This window comes from Hevea brasiliensis, chromosome 8, assembly GCF_030052815.1.
Source record: "Hevea brasiliensis isolate MT/VB/25A 57/8 chromosome 8, ASM3005281v1, whole genome shotgun sequence".
Classification (NCBI taxonomy): Eukaryota; Viridiplantae; Streptophyta; class Magnoliopsida; order Malpighiales; family Euphorbiaceae; genus Hevea; species Hevea brasiliensis.
The window spans coordinates 37,351,564-37,371,899 of record NC_079500.1 but is presented as its reverse complement, the minus strand read 5'-3'; the positions used below and the strand labels follow the sequence as shown (position 1 = coordinate 37,371,899).

General features: G+C 34.1%; 1 protein-coding gene across 1 annotated transcript; it reads left to right on the top strand.

Moving 5' to 3' along the window:
* Nucleotides 1-14,426: 14,426 nt before the first annotated feature.
* Nucleotides 14,427-16,035, top strand: LOC110654835 (60S ribosomal protein L8). Its single transcript, XM_021810961.2, has 2 exons — nt 14,427-14,986; nt 15,533-16,035. Exons 1-2 carry the CDS (start codon nt 14,547-14,549, stop codon nt 15,876-15,878), a joined length of 786 nt encoding a protein of 261 aa, XP_021666653.1. The 5' UTR covers nt 14,427-14,546; the 3' UTR covers nt 15,879-16,035.
* Nucleotides 16,036-20,336: the final 4,301 nt, after the last annotated feature.

Sequence of the window (20,336 nt, the reverse complement as noted above, 5' to 3'; positions counted from 1 at the left end):
TATAAATCTAATGCAAGTGATCTAAATGAATGCAATGCCATGGTGAAATCAACTCAAGTTCAAAATATATTTGGCACTTAAGGTTAGGTCATGTTACAGAAGATAGAATTGCAAAGCTGGGAAAATGAGGATTTTATCCTCATTGGGTTTTGGACCTACTCCAACTTGTGAATTCTGCCTTCAGGGCAAAATGACTAGATCGCCCTTTATTGGACAAGGACTAAGAGCTGAAAAATATTTTGGATCTAATACATAGTGATGTATGTAGTCCATTTAAGGAAATGGCTAGAGAGATGGTTTTTATTACTTAATTACCTTCACTGATGATAAATCAAGATTTGGGTATTTGTATTTAATAAAATACAAACATGAATCCTTTGAAAAGTTCAAAGAATTTAAATCTGAAGTAGAAAATCAAACAGGAAAAAGTATTAAAGCTCTTCGATCAGGTCGTGGAGGTGAATACTTTACTACTAAATTTGATGAATACTTGAAAGAGCATGGCATTGTTTCCAACTGACTCCTCTAGGAACACCACAGTTGAATGGTGTATCTGAAAGGAGTAATCGTACCCTATTGGATATGGTACGTGGCATGATGAGCTATACTGATATGCCAATCTCCGTTTGGGGATTTGCATTAGAATCAGCTTTGTATATTCTGAATAGGATTCCAACAAAATTAGTATCTTTCACACCTTATGAGATATGGCATGGAAGAAAACCAAGTCTTAAGCATGTTAAGATTTGGGTTTGTCTACCTTATATCAAAAAGCTGAACACTGATAAATTGGAAACCAGATCAGAAAAGGGTCGATTTGTTGGATATCCAAAAGATAGTTTTTGGATATTATTTTTATTTGCCTACATCACAAAAGGGTTATAGTAAGTAGAGATGCCACATTTCTTGAATAATAGTTTGCTCAAGAAGGAGGCAAAGGAAGGCAAATAGAGTTAGAATTGGAGAATTCTGACCAACCAACAGATCAGATGGATATAGATCTATCTAGTCAACCTACACCTATTGATGAAACATTTACAGCTGTTCCTCGTAGAACAACCAGGGTATCTCACCCACCAGTGAGATATGGCTTCCTTCATAAAGAAGAACAAGAGTTTTCTACTCATGAAGAAGCTGATCATGGAGATGATCCACTTACCTATGAAAAAGCTATATCAGATATAGATTCTTTAAAATGGATTGATGCTATGAAATCTGAGATTGATTCCATGTATAAGAATCAAGTTTGGGATCTTGTTAACCCACCTGAAAGTATTGTACCTATAGGGAACAAATGGGTTTTCAAGAAGAAAATTGGTTCTGATGGAAAGGTAGAGACCTGTAAAGCAAAGCTAGTAGCCAGAGGCAAGGAATCAACTATGAGGAGATTTTCTCGCCTGTTGCCATGCTTAAATCAATTAGGATTCTATTAGCAATAGCTGCATACTATGAATCCCAAGTTGGTTCCAAAGTGCGCAAGCTAAAACAATCCATTTATGGGTTGAAACGAGCATTGAGGAGTTGGAACATTCGTTTTGATGAAGCCATTAAGTCATTTGGTTTTATCAAAAATGAGGATGAGCCATGTGTATATAAGAAGGTTAGTGATCGTGCTATCACTTTCCTCATCTTGTATGTGGATAATATTCTGTTGATAGGTAATGACACAGGTATATTGACAATTATAAAAGTATGGTTGTCAAATACATTCTCCATGAAAGACTTAGGGGAGGCAACCAATATTCTTGGGATTCACATCTATAGAGATAGAGCGAAAAGAATAATTGGTTTATCCCAAAGTCTATACTTGGAAAAGGTGTTAAAGAGGTTTAACATCCTTGATTCCAAGAGAGGATTGTTACTAGTAAGACATGGTATTTACCTTTCTAAAGAGATGTCTCCAAAGACACCTGAAGAAAGAGATAAAATGGTCAGGATTCCATATGCTTCGGCTATTGGAAGTTTGATGTATACAATGTTGTGCACTAGGCCGGATATCGCATATGCTGTTAGTTTGACTAGCAGGTATCAATCCAATTTAGGTTTGGAACACTGGATAGCTGTCAAGAATATCCTTAATTACTTGAGAAGGAACTAAGGATTTATTCTTGATATATGGAGGTGGAGACTTGCAATTGGATGGTTATACCGATTCTGATTTCTAATCAGATATCGATGATAGAAAGTCTATCTCTAGGTTTGTGTTCATTTGTAATGGAGGTGCAGTTAGTTAGAAGAGTTCCAAACAGAGTACGACTGCAAATTCCACTACCGAGGCTGAGTGTATTGCTGCATCAGATGCTGCGAAAGAAGCTCTTTGGATATAAGGAACCCCGATCTCACTAGAAATCCAAACACATAGAAAGGCGCTACCGCATTATCAGAGAGATAGTTGGGCAAGGCGATACAGCCACGCAGAAATAGCATCAGCTGAAAAATCTAGCTAATTCGTTCACTAAGCCTTTGTCACAAGCTCAGTTAGACCAACATCTTGAGAAGATGGGTCTAAGATATTGTAATGAATGGCTCTAGTGCTAGTGGGAGATTATTAGTAGTATGCCCTAGAGCATATCATTTAGTATGTATCTTGTACATGTTTTATTAATAAAAGGCATTTTCACTTTTCTGTTTACATAATATATTTATGTGTAATAGAAAATGTCCATTGATATTTTGTTAGAAATTCTATTCTTAAGTTATTAAGAATATGAGTGAAAGTATTTCTAGTACAAAGTATCATAAATAGGTTCACAATTGAGGATACTTCACAATAAGGACATGACTTATCCAGAAAGATTGTATTCATGTTTGTTCCCAAGTTATTTATATGAGATATAAATAAGATGGAATGGTGAGTCTCATGCCATATAACAAACATGATAGGCACTTATACACGATAAGTAGGTCGAACCAGTGACACTTATGACAAGCACATAGAGTTTACTCTTATCAATGTATTGTCGTAAATCATATCAGTGCATACAACCTTTAGACCTGAGATAGCACAGTTATCTTATATATAGGTGGTTTGAGTTTGATACTGCTTTCATACTTGTACTGTGTATGGGTATATGGGCATGTGTTGGCTCCTACTAGTTATATATGGAGGTAGGTGTTGATCAAGATGGAATCAGTTCCTCTAAGTAAATAGGGATAAAATCCGATGTTCATTTAATTGTTCTTGATGTTTTAAGTTCCTGGCCAGGACAGATAAATTTAATCAGAAAAGAGTTTATGATGAGAAAATCTTTTTAATCAAGAACTGGAATTAAAAAAGAACATAATATTCATAGCAAATGGGGTTTGACATATACCATGACTTCAGCTTGAATTGGGATTTTGTAACAGAGAGATTCTAGTGCATGGTAACATATGATTATAGGTTCATGTCACACCCTACCTCTCTGTAAGGCATAACATGATCTCGTAGTATACCTAATGAATTACCAACTCCGTCTACTGATAACCCATTAAATACACTACAAGGGATTTTAAAAACTTTTCTTACTTCTTTTACAGTGGTGAGCACTATTTACAGGTATTAAAAACCTTTTTGAATTGAGGTGATAGAACTAACACATTTGAATTATTTGAAATTTCTGTAAAAATTTTGGCAGAGTGCCATCTGTATTTTGGATAAAACAGTTCTTCAGAAAACCTGTAAAAAGCACTTCAATAGATTTCCAAATCTCAACTCCAACATATTTCTCAACACAACACATTTCTCAACTCAAATCCACAGTAATTTTTTAAAGACTGAGATAAAAGAAATATAATATAATTTTTACAAGCCAAAATAACTCATAATCATTTTACAACTTCAAGGTACAATTTGAATTTACAACTGCTCAAAACCAAAAACAATATGTACATACAGTGGTCATACATTACAGTACAAAATGCAAAATGTTGGTATACTCATTATACCCGGTAATCTCTCGTTGGAGGTACTAGCAGCTTAGTCTGCACGCTCTGTCTGTCTACTCACCGTGACAAAGAATAAAGCTACATCGAGACAATGTCTCAGTGGTGCACAACATTAACCAAATACAATTTAAATCACAATTCATAAATCATATAAATAGTGGATACTTAAAACCATAGTTAATTTTCAAGACAGTAATTGTCAACAAGAACTTAAACTCCATTTCTCAATATCACAATAAATTTCAATAAGTCAGATCATGGTTGAATTCAAAAGACAGTATATGTCAATAAGAGTTTAAATTCATTTCACAATCTCACAATACATATCAATAAATCACACACAGCTTAATCATGTTTCAAGGTTCAATTCGTCCCAAAAGCCGATGGCTAATGAGGTATTCAATTCGTCCCAAAAGTCGATGACTAATGAGGAATAACATAGCTAGCTAGCAAAAATATGAGTACTCATTCGATTCGTCCTCAACAGGCACACACCTCAACACTTCAGCCAGCGAGAGAATTCAATTCGTCCCACTAGACAAGCTAGCGAGGAATACAATCAATATACATGATAGCTGTGGTTTCAAACCATTTACAGTGCTTTTCAATCAATAAGTATCCATCAAATATCATTCAAACAATTTTTCATAGTTTCACAATTTAAAACAATAATATACAAATAGTCAAAATTTATTTCAATTGAAAATAATTCAAAAGAAATAGCTGTTGTGCACAAACGTCTGATAATTGTCTCCTGGTCTGGACTCAGTGTTTCCTTCCCTTTTCCTGAGTCTTTACTAACTGAGAAACACAATTTGAAGTGTTTCAGTACTAAATTAAACTGTCTCTATCGATAATGTTTGACAAATAATTCACTGAAAGCTATTATTTACTTAATCACCTAATATACCGACCCTCGATGCGTTCTAGGTAATTTAGGTTTTAGTGTCACTAATATGTCACATTCGATAGTGTTTTAGGGTTGGTACTCGTTACCAATTTCATTTCCTTGTTTAGTGCATTTTATTGCAAATTCTTTGTATTAGGTATACTAGTTTGACCTAGCCGGACGACCTAGTTCCCTCGGTTTTCGGGTTTCGGTCAAAACTATAAACTTGTAGATCTATGTCTTATGGAACGCGGGGAAAAATTTTAGGTCATTCCGAGTTATGTAGACCAAGTTATGGTCATTTTACTATTGCTAGTCAAATGGCATCAAATTATGTCATTTTAGGTCAATTTGGTCAACTTTGGTTCGGCCAGTTTTTGGACCCGAACTTGTGCAAGCTGTTTGACTTGCTTATGGTCATTTCTGGGCTTTGGTGCCTTCATAAGACTTGTAGGTATGGGTCTTAACTATTCATGGTTAAAATTTCAGGTCAATTGGACTTGTTTTGAGTGAGTTATGGCCTAAACACTAACTGCTGCCCAATTGGTCAGTTTTCAGGTTTCACTTGCACTTAATCCGAATTGGTCATTTTTCATGTCACCTTGCAAGCAGAATTTTGGTATGCTTTCTCAATGAAAGTTGGCACATTTTGTGCCTAGTTTCACCTCCAATTGGTCCCATACCAATTGGAGTTACACATTTAGTTTTATAGGTTAAAATGCACACTGCCCTTAATTACATTGCATAAACATGTATCAATTACACATTTACCTTACTCTAAGTCCATCTCTCTTACCCATTCTGTTTTGGTACATTACCAAAACCATATACCGCTTCACTTTAAAGTCACTTTGGTAGATTACAAACATCCTTAACACACCAAATAAAACTCTAATTCATAAAGTCCAATTACAACAATAAATACACATAAACACTACTCATCATTTCATACAATTTCCACCACTAATTTATATACATATCCATCAATCCTCAATGTCATAATTCTGCCAATATCTTCATGAATTCATACATTCATCAAAGAGTCCCAAGGCTGCCGAATTGTTCCACAATGCCAAAGTGTCCTACAATTCATCAATTTCCATTCCAAGTGCACAATCACCATATACATGTGGAATAATTTACTAGGACATTAAATCACCCTAATCAACATAATTTCTCATCAAATATATGTATGAATATTTCATTAAACATACAACTCCATGGCTGTCCAAAATTGATATATCAAGAACTCCTCAAAACTTAAAATTTCCTTCACAAAGCAAACACCCATAACATGTATACAAACTTTAACAAAGCAATATTCAAAAATACAAACTTACCTTTAGTTGGGACTTGTTAAACCTTGACTAAACTTCTTGATTTTAGTATCAAACTCTTCCTTGTGATGTGGGGATAAAACTTAATGAAGAAACCTAAGTGATTGGAGGTAAAATGAGGAGGTTAAGGGAGCTTCATGCAAAATGGCTATGGAGTTTTCCCTAGCTCTCCATTTCAGCAAGGTTGAGGAAATGAAGAAGATGATGCTTGAGTGGGAGTAATCTGCCCACTTATGCTTATTTTTAATCCATATTATAATTCTTAGTGGTCCACTTACTTAATTTAAATCATATAATATGTTTAACTTCCTTTTATTCCACATTAAACCCTTAATTTTTGCTATTTACATTAGGTACCACCAAATTAATTTTTCATTATATTTTCCAAGTGTAATATTATTTATTTTTAATGAACATTTAGGTCAAAAGACAATTCGGGATGTCAAATGACCATAATGCCCCTGTTCGGGTTACATTCCCGATTTTTCGGTAACACTGGGTGGGTTTTGTCCTTTTTTCGATTTCCCACTTTTCTTTGTACTAATTATTTAATTTTTATTTAATATTTCTAATGATATTTTGTGACACCCCTTACCCGACTACAGTGTAGCCGAGCAAGTTATGCCACTCAGTGTGCCGAGCACTCTATTTTTATCTTAATTAATTTTTTTTATCATAATTTTGAATATAACTTGTGAAATATAATTCATTTTAAGCCATTTATCGAAATTATTATTTCTTTGAGGTTCCGGAAATTTTAAAGAAAATCCGTGAGAATCTGGCTAAAAATGGAGAAAGCAGTTCTTGAACTGTGAAAAACACTTCCTATATTCATTTTCCATCATCTCAACTCCATTTATCAAATTCTCAACAATGTTCAATCTCAGTTCTCATTCATCCATCTCATATGATACCATGCATAATTCATATATAAACATTCACTTTTCCATTTACAACCACACTTTTCATTATTTACATGAATATCAAAATACATTACATAAGTTTCAAATACATATGAGAAAATAAAATCAATTACAAAATACCAAAATGACATCTAGCGTCCTACCAATGCACTGCAGACAGTGAGGTGACACAGACACTATGCAGAACTGTGAACTGCCTTACCGAATCTGTGGTCCACTGGGCCCTCTGTCCAATCTTCAGTACCTACGCGTTGCAAAAGCGATGCGCTAAGCATAAAGCTTAGTGGTGCAAATAATAAAATAGAAAGAAATAATATGCCAATAAAAATCATAATTTCTTAGCCATTGTGTTCATAAGAACTGAATAATTACCAACTTAATGTTTAGTCGAGGGCTAATTACGTTTTATGATATTAACTTCTTCATGCATTTTGTTTATTTATTTTCTTCCTGATCTTGAGTTTCTTTGTATTCTATCGTAATCATTCCTGATATTTGATTTTTGTATTTTCTTTAACAATCAGTTCAGTTACAGTTATACTTTTCCATGCCCAAGTAACCTATACTAAACGACTGAACTGGATAACGGGTCGTTGGCACTGGACACCGCAGTGCCTCGGGCCGTCATACCATGGGACGCAGAACGTCAACCATGTATGCAGTCAGTATGGCTAAAAAGCCATGATATCACATAATCGGGCATAAAAGCCATGCATACGGGCATAAAAGCCATGAATACAGGCATAAAGCCATGAATACGGGCATAAAAGCCATGAATACAGGCATAAAGCCTTTCGTTTTGCAGTACTGCTAAACAATACCCTATTGGCATGCCAAACTATCCAAACCAATCACATTAGGCCTACTAGGGCATTTTGCATTTTTAAGTTTCACAATTTTTGAATTTCAAGTTTTCATGTCACTATTCATTTCATTAGCCAACTAAAATGTTGACTTTTGCATAAACAATAGGTACATTGGTTTTAATACTCCCAACATACCACATTTTGTATTCAAAACTTGTTAGTTTTGGTCACTTTCTCAAAATTTAGGTCATTTTGGTAAAATTGCCAATTTTTTGGTTTTGGTGTCACTATTCACCTCATTGGTCAACAAAAATATTGACTTTTAGAATAAAAATGTGTACATTGACTTTGGCACTCCCAACATACCACATTTGGTGTTTAAAACTTGTTGGCATTAAGTGTTAATACCATTTCCAAGCATTAAACCAAAGGAGCAGATTTTTCAGTTTTGGTGAGTCAACTTCACTGTTCCATTGGACACTGTTACTGTTGGAATTTGAAGTAATGTAAAACATGAAAGTTGTTCCTTATTTTGTCTAGTTGAATTTCCTTTTTTGAATCACTCCATTTGGAGTTTTGTAGCTCCATATATGGTTCAAAAACCCAAGCTGTCCGGATATGCATTCTGCAGAAATTTACCATATCTACAGTGCATGAACAGTAACTTGAGTCACTTGGTTGAATGGGTTCTGGCCATAATTTGGGGTAGGTTCCTTCATGAAAGTTGTTTGTCTATGTCTTAACTTGTTGCTGTAAAAATTTCAGGCCAATTGACCAAATCTACAAGAGGAGAAGAAATTGAAGTTTTGGGTTGGCTTGGATTTAAGCTACAAGAGGTTAGTGCACTATATATCAAAAACTCTTTAATTTCATGCATAGGAACTTGAATTTAGCAAGAATTTGTAAATTAAGTGGATGAAATTTATGTATATGTACTCCATAAATTTCGGCTGCCCTAGGGAGAAATAGGATTGACTGTTTTTGAATGGACTTAGAATGAATTAGAAATCATGAATAAAGTATATAAACATAAGGAAATGAGTTAGTTAGTCAACTAGGGTAACTTGTACAAAATCTTGAATTTGAGCTAGGGTTTTGGGAGTAAAGTGTGGACTTGGATTATGAATTGATTAGAGAACATTTTAATGGTCAATTAGTGACCATTTTAGGTTGATTGACCAATAAATGGACTGAAAAATGAGATTGCAAAGTGAGGTTGCAAACTGCCCTAGGACAGCAGCATAGGGACTGAAAATTCAGTCCCTTTACACTGCCATAACTTGGGCTGTGCTAGTCCAATTGGTGTTTGGCCAATTGGACATGAAACTAGGCTTATAATGGCACATTTTTGCTGAAGAAACCATGCCCAAAAGACCAAAGCAAGAGGACCAAAACTTGGCCCCAATCCGGATACCCCGAAACTGCCTCTGCAGAATTGACCAAATGAACAGTAACTGTTCATTTGGCCATAACTCACGCTCCCAAAATATTAAGCAAGGTTCTAGGGTAAAATTTAGTGTTGGGAACTCAAGGAAATATGGTGGGAGTTTAGGGTTTCATGAGCTTGCCAAGCTCATCAATGGAGGGAGATGGGAAGAGTCACGTTTTGGGGAAGAAGAAGAAGAAGAATGGCTGCTGTAATTTGTGTTATTTTGGTCTTCATTTATGTCTTTTAATAGTTTAGTCAAATGGTAGCTTATTTGTGATTGGTCACAATTTGTAAATGACATCATCAAGATGTCATAATTGAGCTTTTTCTTCATTTTCTTTCCTTTCCTCCACTAATCATTTTCAATTTGATTTCTAGTAATGTTTATTCATATTTTATGTTATATTAATTATTTACTCAACTGGACAAGTCGGCCAAAAATCACCTCGGAAAGCGAAATGACCAAAATGCCCTCCGTTTGGCTTAACGGGTCAAAATTGGCTGTACCGATTGAAAAATTTTTCTAAATATTTTCTTGGCATTCTAATGCCATAGGAACCTCAATAACCCTTCTCTGGAGTCCCAAAAATTATTTTATGATTTTTCCCCCGGGTCTAGGGCTCCTCGTTGCGAGAACCGCAACTTACCTCTGGTTACCCATCGCTGGGCATAGGCTCTTTTAACTTAATCGTATTTAATTTCTAAAATTTTTAATAAATATATATCATTAATATTTTATTTAATTAATTTACATCACTTAAATTTAATTATTTTTCGGACGTTCTATTGTCCGACCGACACCGGCCACCGAATAAGAGGGGATGTACTAATTGCTACCGGAGGATGTTATATATTTATACTTCAATAGGGGTCTCTTTAAGTCTTAAAATATTTTCCGTGGTTCCCGCATCGGGGCTAGTCAACGGTCCACGCCGTGACTTCCCGGTGCGGTCACCCATCGCTAGGATTCTCGGCTCGCTTAACTTGGTTAGCTTTCTTTGCTATTATTTTTCCTTTGTTTTTCTTGTATTTTCTTTTCTTGTATTTCATTATTTTATGTCTCCTCCCTCATATCAAAGTGTAGTTCTAGGCATCCTAGCTGTCCGGACAACACTAGTCACTGGAACAGTAGAACGCACTACCGAACATAGGGGTGTTACAGTTCATTTAAGGTAAACCTTATTACTAATTGGGTGGTCATGGCATGCTATGCTAGGTGTTAATCATGGTCTATGAGGAGAAATCATTTATGGTAAGAAAGAGTTCTGATGATATTAAGAGTTGATATCATGTCTCATTGTCAATTAGTGATGAACCTAGTAAGTCATACACATACACAAGTAATCATCAAATTAAATATGATTTAATTAATTAACAATTAAAGAGTTTAATTGATTAATTAAATAAGTTTGGTTTGCAATTAGATTGCAAAGTCTCTAGCATGGCTTGAAACCAAATCTAGGTTATTGGATGTATAGTATAAGTTAAATTTATATTTAAAGTGTTTAAATATGAATTTAATTAATGAGAAATTAATTAATAGAGATTAATTAATTAATTTATATTTGATATAAATTGATTAGAAGAAGGGAAATAATTATTTTGGGTTGAGAACTCAAAATTAAGACACAAGGGTATTTTGGTCATTTCACAGGGTGACACATGGCACCATGAGATGGTGACACATGGCACCACACATAAGCTTGCCATATGTCTTTTAATCATGTAAGATGACCAAAGTCAAGATTAAATATAGGTTTGACACTTGGCACAATGTGATTGGGTCAATTAAACCTAGAGCCAATCAGAAGGTGACATGTGGCAAGGGTTTTAAGTGGTAACCTAACTATATAAGTGTAAGAATGAAAGAACAAAAACATAAGCTGCCATTCTCTCTTTGTGCCGCCACCCTTGGCTGCCCTCTCCCCTCTTCTTCTTCATCTCTCATCAATTCAAAGATATTAGTAAACAATCTCTTGAATTAAAAATACTAGAAATTATTTCTAGTGTCCTGTTTAAATCTGTAATCTCTTAAAAGGCAAAACTTGATTTTCTAATTCATAGAAAAAGCTTTAGAAGCTATTCAAGGGCTGCCATAGGTGATCTTGGTGTGGACAAGCTAGAGGGACAATATCTGGTATCCTAAAGACGCATCCCAAAGGTGCCAAACACACTGCAGTGCATTAAAAGGTTAGTGCACTTGTTCTTGATCTAATCTAGGGTTCTAATGGATTAATCTATTAATTCTAAAATCTTAAATGGCAAATGTAGATCCAAAAATATATTAAAAGAGTTTTAATATGCTGTTTATCATTGAAATCAAATAGATAAAAATAAATCTTGCATGATGCATGTGACCCTAGATGAAAAATTTTGAATTTCAATGATCTAAACTTGTATTTTTCATGCTTCTGCTCCTTTAGCATGCCTTGCACAGCTACACTGTAGACGGGTGAGGGGCGCTACACTAAGAAATTTAGAGTTTAAAAAACTCATAACATTTTAATCTGAACTCGGATTGTTAATCCGTTTGAACCATTGGAAAGCTAATTCAATGTATTTTGCAACTAAAATACTTTTCAAAATTAATTTTGTATTTTTAAAAAATTTATTTAATTTTCCTAAATAAAGAATTAGGTGAAAACCAAGTTGAACAAGATATTCTTAGTACCACTTAGACTTGAGCTAACACAATTAATAAAATGAGATTTACAAGATATAAAATAAATAAAAGTTACATTGTAGGGTCCCAAAAATGTTTGCTTCCTTATATTGCTCTTCCTTAACCTTGATTTGAAGCAATTTGGTAATTTTGAATCTAGGGCCTACAAACTCAACGCAAACACTTTTAAAGTATATTAGTAGCACACTAATTGTTTATTATCATCAAAACATGAGTTAAGACACCTAGGTCCAACAGAAAATAATAAAAAAAAGAAAACTCTCTTAATTGGTTTATTATGCAATTTGACTAGGGTTGTGCGCTAAACCTAGCTACCTCCTTTTTCTAGTCCACAATGTGTTTTCAAAGTTCCAAAAAATTGGAAATTAAATAAGTAAAATAGGTTAGTAAAGATCAAACAATAAAAGAAATTAAAATGACAAAATTAAAATCAGAATTTTACCTTTTCTATTTCAGAGGAAATAACAATAAAAAAAAATGCATAAAAACTATGAAAAATGCATAAAAATGAATTAAATTTTATGGTAATGTTCCCAACATATTAAGGAATAACTTAGAGAAAGAAACAACAAAAAAGAGTTACAGAAAAATGAATTTCGAATTTGTAAGACACTGTTGTTTGCATGTACCTAGATTCTATCCATTTTTTTTAAAATCACATTTGAACAAAAATTTGTACAGAATTTAAAAAAATTCAAAACATAAAAGTCCTAAATGACATTCTGAAATCTAATTTAGGTGTAAGATTCACCTAAAAAGGTGAATTCATCGTCGAGTTATGCCCTCCCAAAGTTCCAGGTCATGCACAATTTTATAGAATCAAATACAAAACTTTAAAATATCATAACTCAAAATTTGCAAATTAGATCAAGATGAATTATATATGAAAATTGTACTTTTTTTCATGAAGAATTTGGGAAAATACTTTTGGGACTAAAAAACTCATCTAATTATAACTCATAAGTCAGGCAGTAACTGATCGTCCCTAAACCATACACAGAGTTTGCAAGTGCCCTCAAAATATGTTCTATGACATGTATGACTAAAAATGATTAAAAGTACATGAAAGAGATGAAAAAGAGATGTTCCACATAATTATATTATGTTTTTACCATGTTCTTACCTTTAGAAAATTAAAACAAAAGAAAAGAAGAAAGGTAGAATGAGAGAGCAAGCCTTGGCGTGTGAGAGAGAGAGGGAGAGAGAGGTAGCGTGTATTGTTGGCCAGGGTTCTTCTTAGTGGCTGATGGGAATTCTTCATCTACTTATTTAAGAGGTTTAAGGGTGTATTTATAGGTTTTTAGCTAATTAGAAAGCTTAAACCAAGCCTATATAGGAAGAGATTTGACTTGATGATCTCCTTCCTATCTAGGTGATTTAATTTCCTAAAGAGCAAGATATACCCTCCTATTCTCTCTATCGATTTCTACCAATAAGGAGATTGCTGCCCATTTTATTTTTTATTTATTTTCTCCTATTTTCTTCCTATTTTGGCTAGATTTTCTCCTAAGTGCAAGATCAAGTCTAGGTCCGCTCCTTTGCACACTCTCTTAGCCAAATATGGGCCTTATCGAGGTCCTACTAGGCCTTACTTCAATTAACACTTCCAGGAGCTCACTCTTGTCTAGTCCAACCCATTGCAGCTCTAGTTTAAGTCTAACTAAAGCACAAAAGGTCTATGCCTTTGCTCAAAGACCTACTACTCTCTTTCTAACCTATTTGTTATTTTCCTACAATAAACCTATTTAATTTTATTTTTAATATGTTGAACATTTCGTAAATATTTCTTCAGTACCTTTAGCATCCTTGAAGTCATTTGAAGTTTTTATCATTAGACTCTTCATTGCCTTAGATTTGTAGGTTTTAGGGTATACACTCCTTCTGCAAACTAGGAAAAAATATTAGATAGAAATGAGCATTCGACTTGAAGAAGAAGAAGAATAAATTTGTTAAACACTTTAAACTTGAATAATACCCAAAAATGCAATTTATTAAATAAATCAATACTAAATATTAAATTTATAAATTAAAAATTTTTAATATCATAAATTATTTAAATTCTACCTTTTACTTGATAGAAAATAAAAACATAATTGCATAATAAAATATTACAAAAGAATAAAATATTAAATTAATGAATAATTTAAAGTAATAATAAAATAATAGTAAATTAAACTATTCTATATTTTTAAAATTTCAGGTTATTATATTTTATATCACTAATTTATTAATAAAATTAAAAATTAAATTTAAAAACTAAATTATTATTAAAAATACATCAAAGACTTACAAATTTTGGTATATTTGAAGGACTCAGTAATTTATCCCCAAACGAAAATAAAAGAGGGCAAAAGGTAAGCCACAGCCCAGCCCAAAATAAACAAAGAAAGCTGGAGCCCCAATTTCATGTACAAGACGAGACTCGCTTCTTCTTAAGAAACCCTAACTATATAATCCCCCAACCATTCCCTTCTTTCTGTCTACAAGCTGCCGCTCCCTCTCTCTGCCTCTCCCTCTCCCTCTACCTTCATTAGAACCCTTGAAAAACTGAGATGGGTCGCGTTATCCGTGCCCAGCGTAAGGGTGCTGGTTCAGTCTTTAAGTCCCACACCCACCACCGGAAGGGTCCTGCCAGGTTCCGCTCTCTGGACTTTGGAGAGCGCAATGGATACCTTAAGGGAGTGGTCACCGACATTATCCATGATCCGGGTCGTGGCGCGCCGCTCGCTAGAGTCACCTTTCGCCACCCATTTCGCTACAAGCACCAGAAGGAGCTATTCGTTGCTGCTGAGGGGATGTATACTGGTCAGTTTGTTTACTGTGGAAAGAAGGCGAATTTGATGGTTGGAAATGTGTTACCTCTGAGATCGATTCCTGAGGGAGCTGTTGTGTGTAATGTGGAACATCATGTGGGTGACAGAGGAGTCTTCGCTAGATGTTCTGGGGATTATGCTATTGTTATTAGCCATAATCCAGATAATGGAACGACCAGGTAGTCTTTGCTTGATACTTTGAGTTTTGTTTTGGCATTTTTTAGTGTTTTTATTGCCCTTTTAATTCAGAAATGTTTAGTATGTGTTATATGTTGGTTTGAGCTTTGAATTTGTGTGGAACATAAATTAGCATTGAACTTTTACCTTCATCAATTTCAGAAAATCGTGTTTGTTATTTCTGTTTCATGTTTTGCGGCTGAATTTAAGCGTGCTTCAGCGTTTGTTTATTATGGATGCGTAAAGGAGATATTTGTTGAACATCCGACTCTTCTTGTTCCTGAAGCTACTTGTGATATGCTGTTCTGCAGGTCTTATTGTTCTAAATTGTTGCCATTCTTTTGTAATCAGTTAAACTGGAAAAAGCTTTAGTTGAGATTATCATGGTAAATTGATTAATATCTTAGTTGAGCTTCAACTTGAAGCATTTTCAAGACAGCCACCATTGAGTTTAATAGCTACAAATTGAATTTTTCCTTTGGTTTGATGCATCCACTGTCTTTCCCGTTATGATTTTTCCTATGTGGGTGTTGATTATGTTTGTTTAGAATCAAGCTTCCTTCTGGAGCGAAGAAAATTGTGCCAAGTGGATGCCGTGCGATGGTTGGTCAAGTTGCAGGTGGAGGCAGGACTGAGAAACCTCTATTAAAGGCTGGAAATGCATATCACAAATACAGAGTCAAGAGGAACTGCTGGCCTAAGGTTCGTGGTGTTGCTATGAATCCTGTGGAGCATCCTCATGGTGGTGGTAACCACCAGCACATTGGGCATGCTAGTACTGTTCGCCGTGATGCCCCTCCTGGGCAAAAGGTTGGTCTCATTGCTGCAAGGAGAACTGGCCGTCTCCGAGGACAGGCAGCAGCCACAGCTGCAAAAGCAGACAAGGGTGCTTAAGGAGCATCACTATCTGGAATTCCATGTCATGTTATCGTGTTCTTGTGGACAAATTCTGTTGTGGTACCTATGAGTTTTGTTTCATTAAGTTTAGGAGTTGTTTGTAGTTGGGATATCACATGCATTAAATTTTGATAAATTAAGTTCTTCTATTGCATGATTTTGTTAGAAATTTACAAATTTGATGATATCGGTTTTCCTTACCCTGCCGGTCTTGGGATTTGAGATGTGTCAAATTTTTGTGGTAGTTTCTGTTTCTGAGAATATATTAGATTAGTTGGAGGAACAGGCTACTTGCAAGCTGCAGTGTGTATATTTCCCATTTGCTGTCATTAGGCTCTCTTTCAATCTTTCAGGATGAATGTTTTTCTAAATATGGTTGCTGCCATATCCAAATTTTTTAAGTTTAAAACTAGGACTGTTCAAGAGGCAAGATAACCTAATCCCAAGTAAAAAAGAGTTGTGAGCTCTCAGTTCAGTTGGTTATGGTTACTTTGCTTGTTAATTTAGATGGAGATCCTCTCATGTCTTCACACCAAGCTCTAGAGCTGTGCAATCAGCATGTGAAACTCAAACTGAAACTGATTTAGATGAGAAATTGAACTGACTCAATTATTTTGGTTTGATCTGATTTGATTATAGGTTTGATAGGTTGCTGGTTCATTAGGTTATCAATCTGCAACTGCAAAGGTAATTCAAACAGCAAGAGCAATCAGCCTTGGCAAACATGCAATTCAACTTGAACCAAAAAACCCAATATATAATTCATTAATCTAGAAGAAAAATCAAAATTTTAGAAACCCAAATTAATTGACTTGTATTTAACCTCAAAGTGGGATAAATTATTTAAGCTAATTTACAATTAACTCTTTGCACTATAATAAAACTTATAAATTAATCCGTTTAAATTTGTGTAACGATTTAATCTTTCACATATTACTTTCGTTAATAAATTAGTGTTGTTTAAATGCTCAATTTTTCATTAGTTAGCCTTGGACTCTACTAACCAATTCCTGAATGACAATACCCTTTGAAAAAAGTGGGTTACAATCTCACATCGCCAAAAAAATTTTAAAAAAAAATCTTGATAAAATTTTAAAAACAAATCTTGATAAGAGGTTAATAAATTTCTAAATGCTCTCTTTGTGCAAATCGACTTTCAAGGGTAAGTTCTAGATTTGGAGCCCAGAGATAGCTAGGGTTGCTTCCAAAAACACTTTGTTCTTTTTCTTGTTCTTGCCTTTGTTTTATTTTTTATTTTTCACTATTTTATTCTTTTTTGTTTTTCTAAATGCCTAGTGCTTTCCAATGGGTCTCACTTGCAGCAAGCTGCGTTAAGGACTCAGATTAACCATTTTTGGTTAAAGACGGAAACTTGCACCTTGGGTCTATTGTCCAGTTGATTTAGCAAACTTGCACTACCGTCCAATTAGAGTGGGCATTTGGTTAATCGATTGGATTGAATCAAATTTTTAATTAATTAAAATATTAATCAATTTTAAAAATATTAATCAAATTAAAATTAAAAGAAAATCAAAATTAATCGATTTCGAAAATATTTTGTCGATTACGGTTATAACCGAATTAATCTAAAAAAATTAAAATATATATTTTATATTATTAATTAATTAATTAATGAAAATATATTTATAATCACTTTTTATTTATAACAAATAATAAATATGATTTAATATTAATAAGAAAATAATTATTAATTAAATATTATTATAAAATCATAAAAATAATAATTATAAATAATTTATTAATAAAATTATAATTAATATATTAATTAATAAAAATTTAATTATTTCGAACAATTTCAGTTACCAAATTAAAGGTGACCAAACCCATAATTGAACATTTATATAATTATTAACCAAAAATCAAATTTAACTGATAACTCTCACCAATATAACTAAATTTCATATCTGAACCGAATAGTTTACACCCCTATGTCTAGGACCACATTCTTTTTTTTTTTTTTTTCTTTTTCTCAATAGACAAAGGTAGTTTCAATTAAGAGTTAAAGGTTTGCAAGGATGAGCCTCCATACAAATGGGTCGGGAGGCCAAAGCACAAAAAGAGGTAAAAAAAAAATATGTATAAATATACCTTGCAAATTATAAGCCCAATGCCCACTCCATAGAAACCCCAAAGCTACGCACATAGTTTGAAGTAGCAATTTCATGTCTGCATCAGCTCCTCTAAACGCAGGAAGATTGCAACACTAGCAGAAGAAGAAGAGAGATGTTATGCTCTTAAAAAGCCATGTTAGGCAACTTTAGATTTTACAATAAAAAACCAGAGTCTTTCTTCCCTTAGTCTCAACCTCAGTCACCCTTTAACCCATGTACAGAACCAGTAGCCTTAGGAGTGCTAGCACACTGCATAACTCACAACGTCTCACTATCATTTAGCCTTGAGGGTAAGCCACCAGTCGTTGGCAAGGATGCACCAAAATTACCATGCACAGACGAACATCTTACTAGTGATTGAGTGTAGACTTGCATAACCCAGTCGATTGTTACCATGGATCGGCAAAGACAAAAGCAAATGACAAAGAACCCTCTCAAATATAAACCAGACTTGCAAACCATAAAACAACTCAAACAAAAACCTATACACAATCCAACCTGGAGGTGGGGAGGGAGAAACCCATTCTCCTAGTTAGGGAAAATATTGTTCCCTACCCAGAAAGGGTAGTGTACAGGCCCTGAATGACAAAGAAAGAAGAAAATTTGACCTAAGAAAACTCTAAAAATAGAGAGAAAAAGTTTCTGTCTCAAGAAAGAGAAAAAGAGAATTGTCATTTTGTGATGTCTTTCCTTATATATGCGTGCATATGTATAACCAAAAGTAATGGAAAACGAATCGGCTAAATACATAATCAAACACCTATGCTTTTTTATTTTTGCTTATTATATACCTGGACTAAAGTTCCAACCTAATAAACATCTTTACCTAAAAAAGATTACTTCAACTAAACACAAAATTACACAGTAAGCATGGAGTATGATATCACGCGTGAAGAAGCAAGTGAGAAATATATATGCTGTCTACGTGGTAGTCCTTATTAGAAACGAAAAATATTTTCTCACCCAGCTCCATACTTCTTCCTTCTACATGTAGATGATGCTTTTTCTTCACCTTCTTATCCAATTGGATTATTAAATAAAAGAGAGAAGTAAAAAAAAAAAAAAAAAAAAAAAAAAAAGAAGAAGAAGAAAATACTAAGCATAATTTACTCGTGTTCCACTGTGATAAACGAAATCATTCTAATCTGTGATGGCTGTCTTGGTTCTAGGCTTGCTGCAGTTGGCGTTTTCATCCGACCCAAATGTGGATGTGAAACCCACACCCAAGTCCCTTTTGCAAGTGTCCAATGTCCACCCTATAGGATACATTTCAAATGTCAGGAAACGTGTCTTCCATTCCAGATACCTTGTAGGAGCATTTTAATTATGGGATGCATTTCACTCAACAGAAGCTGCGAACATGTTAATGGGTAGAAAGGCTTTCATTGTGTATACTATGAACATAGAGCAGCTCACCAATCTTGATCTTGAGTCCAACTGATAGAAGAAAGAGAGAGAAAGAGAGAGAGAGAGAGAGAGAGAGAGAGAGAGAGAGAGAGCTTCTTGTATGCCAATTTGTATAACCATTTTAGCTATTGCTATTTCAAAAAGATAAAATCAATCCATGATAGTTATTTGTTTTTATAGATATTACAAAAAAGAATATGCATTTTTTGTTATCTATACCATATAGGATCATCCGTACCATTGCAAAGGCTCGTAAAAGCTAACAAAATTATACACCAAGGCAGATGCAGTGTCTTCAAACTATATACTGCCCATTGCTCCTTCTGTAGTTGATCTAGACAAGGAATAAGAAAACATGCAAAAACAATTGGTGTTATTTTGATCTGAATGGAAATTATTATAGCAGCATGTAGTCAGAAATTTCAAATGCATATATATCCTATTTTTTACCCATTATTTTTGATACTTGGACATTGGTTTCTCTAATGAATAAATTCTCAAGTATTAAATTCTACAATAAATAACAATGATTTAATTTACACACTAGGGGATAGCACAATATCAAACTGATATCAGCTAATTCATCTTGTAAAAGCCCTAATTCATTGAGAAACGCTAGGTGCACTTGTCTCTTGCAACTTCATATAAATAAAGAGTGGTATGTCTTAGAAATCAAAAGACAGTTATATTTCTACCTTTATCTGCAATTACTTTGATTTTTCGTTTTGATAATATAAAAAAATAAAAAAGAAAAAAGATCTTCTGATCCACATCCACTATTCTCTAAACAAGGCTTATGTTGGGGCAAGCGATAGCTTGATTGACTATGGATTCGAGGGCCCCCTAATCATCGCTTGACCGACGACGAGGCCACCTATAGGACTAGAATGCGTCGGTGGTGCCCAAAGGACCAGGA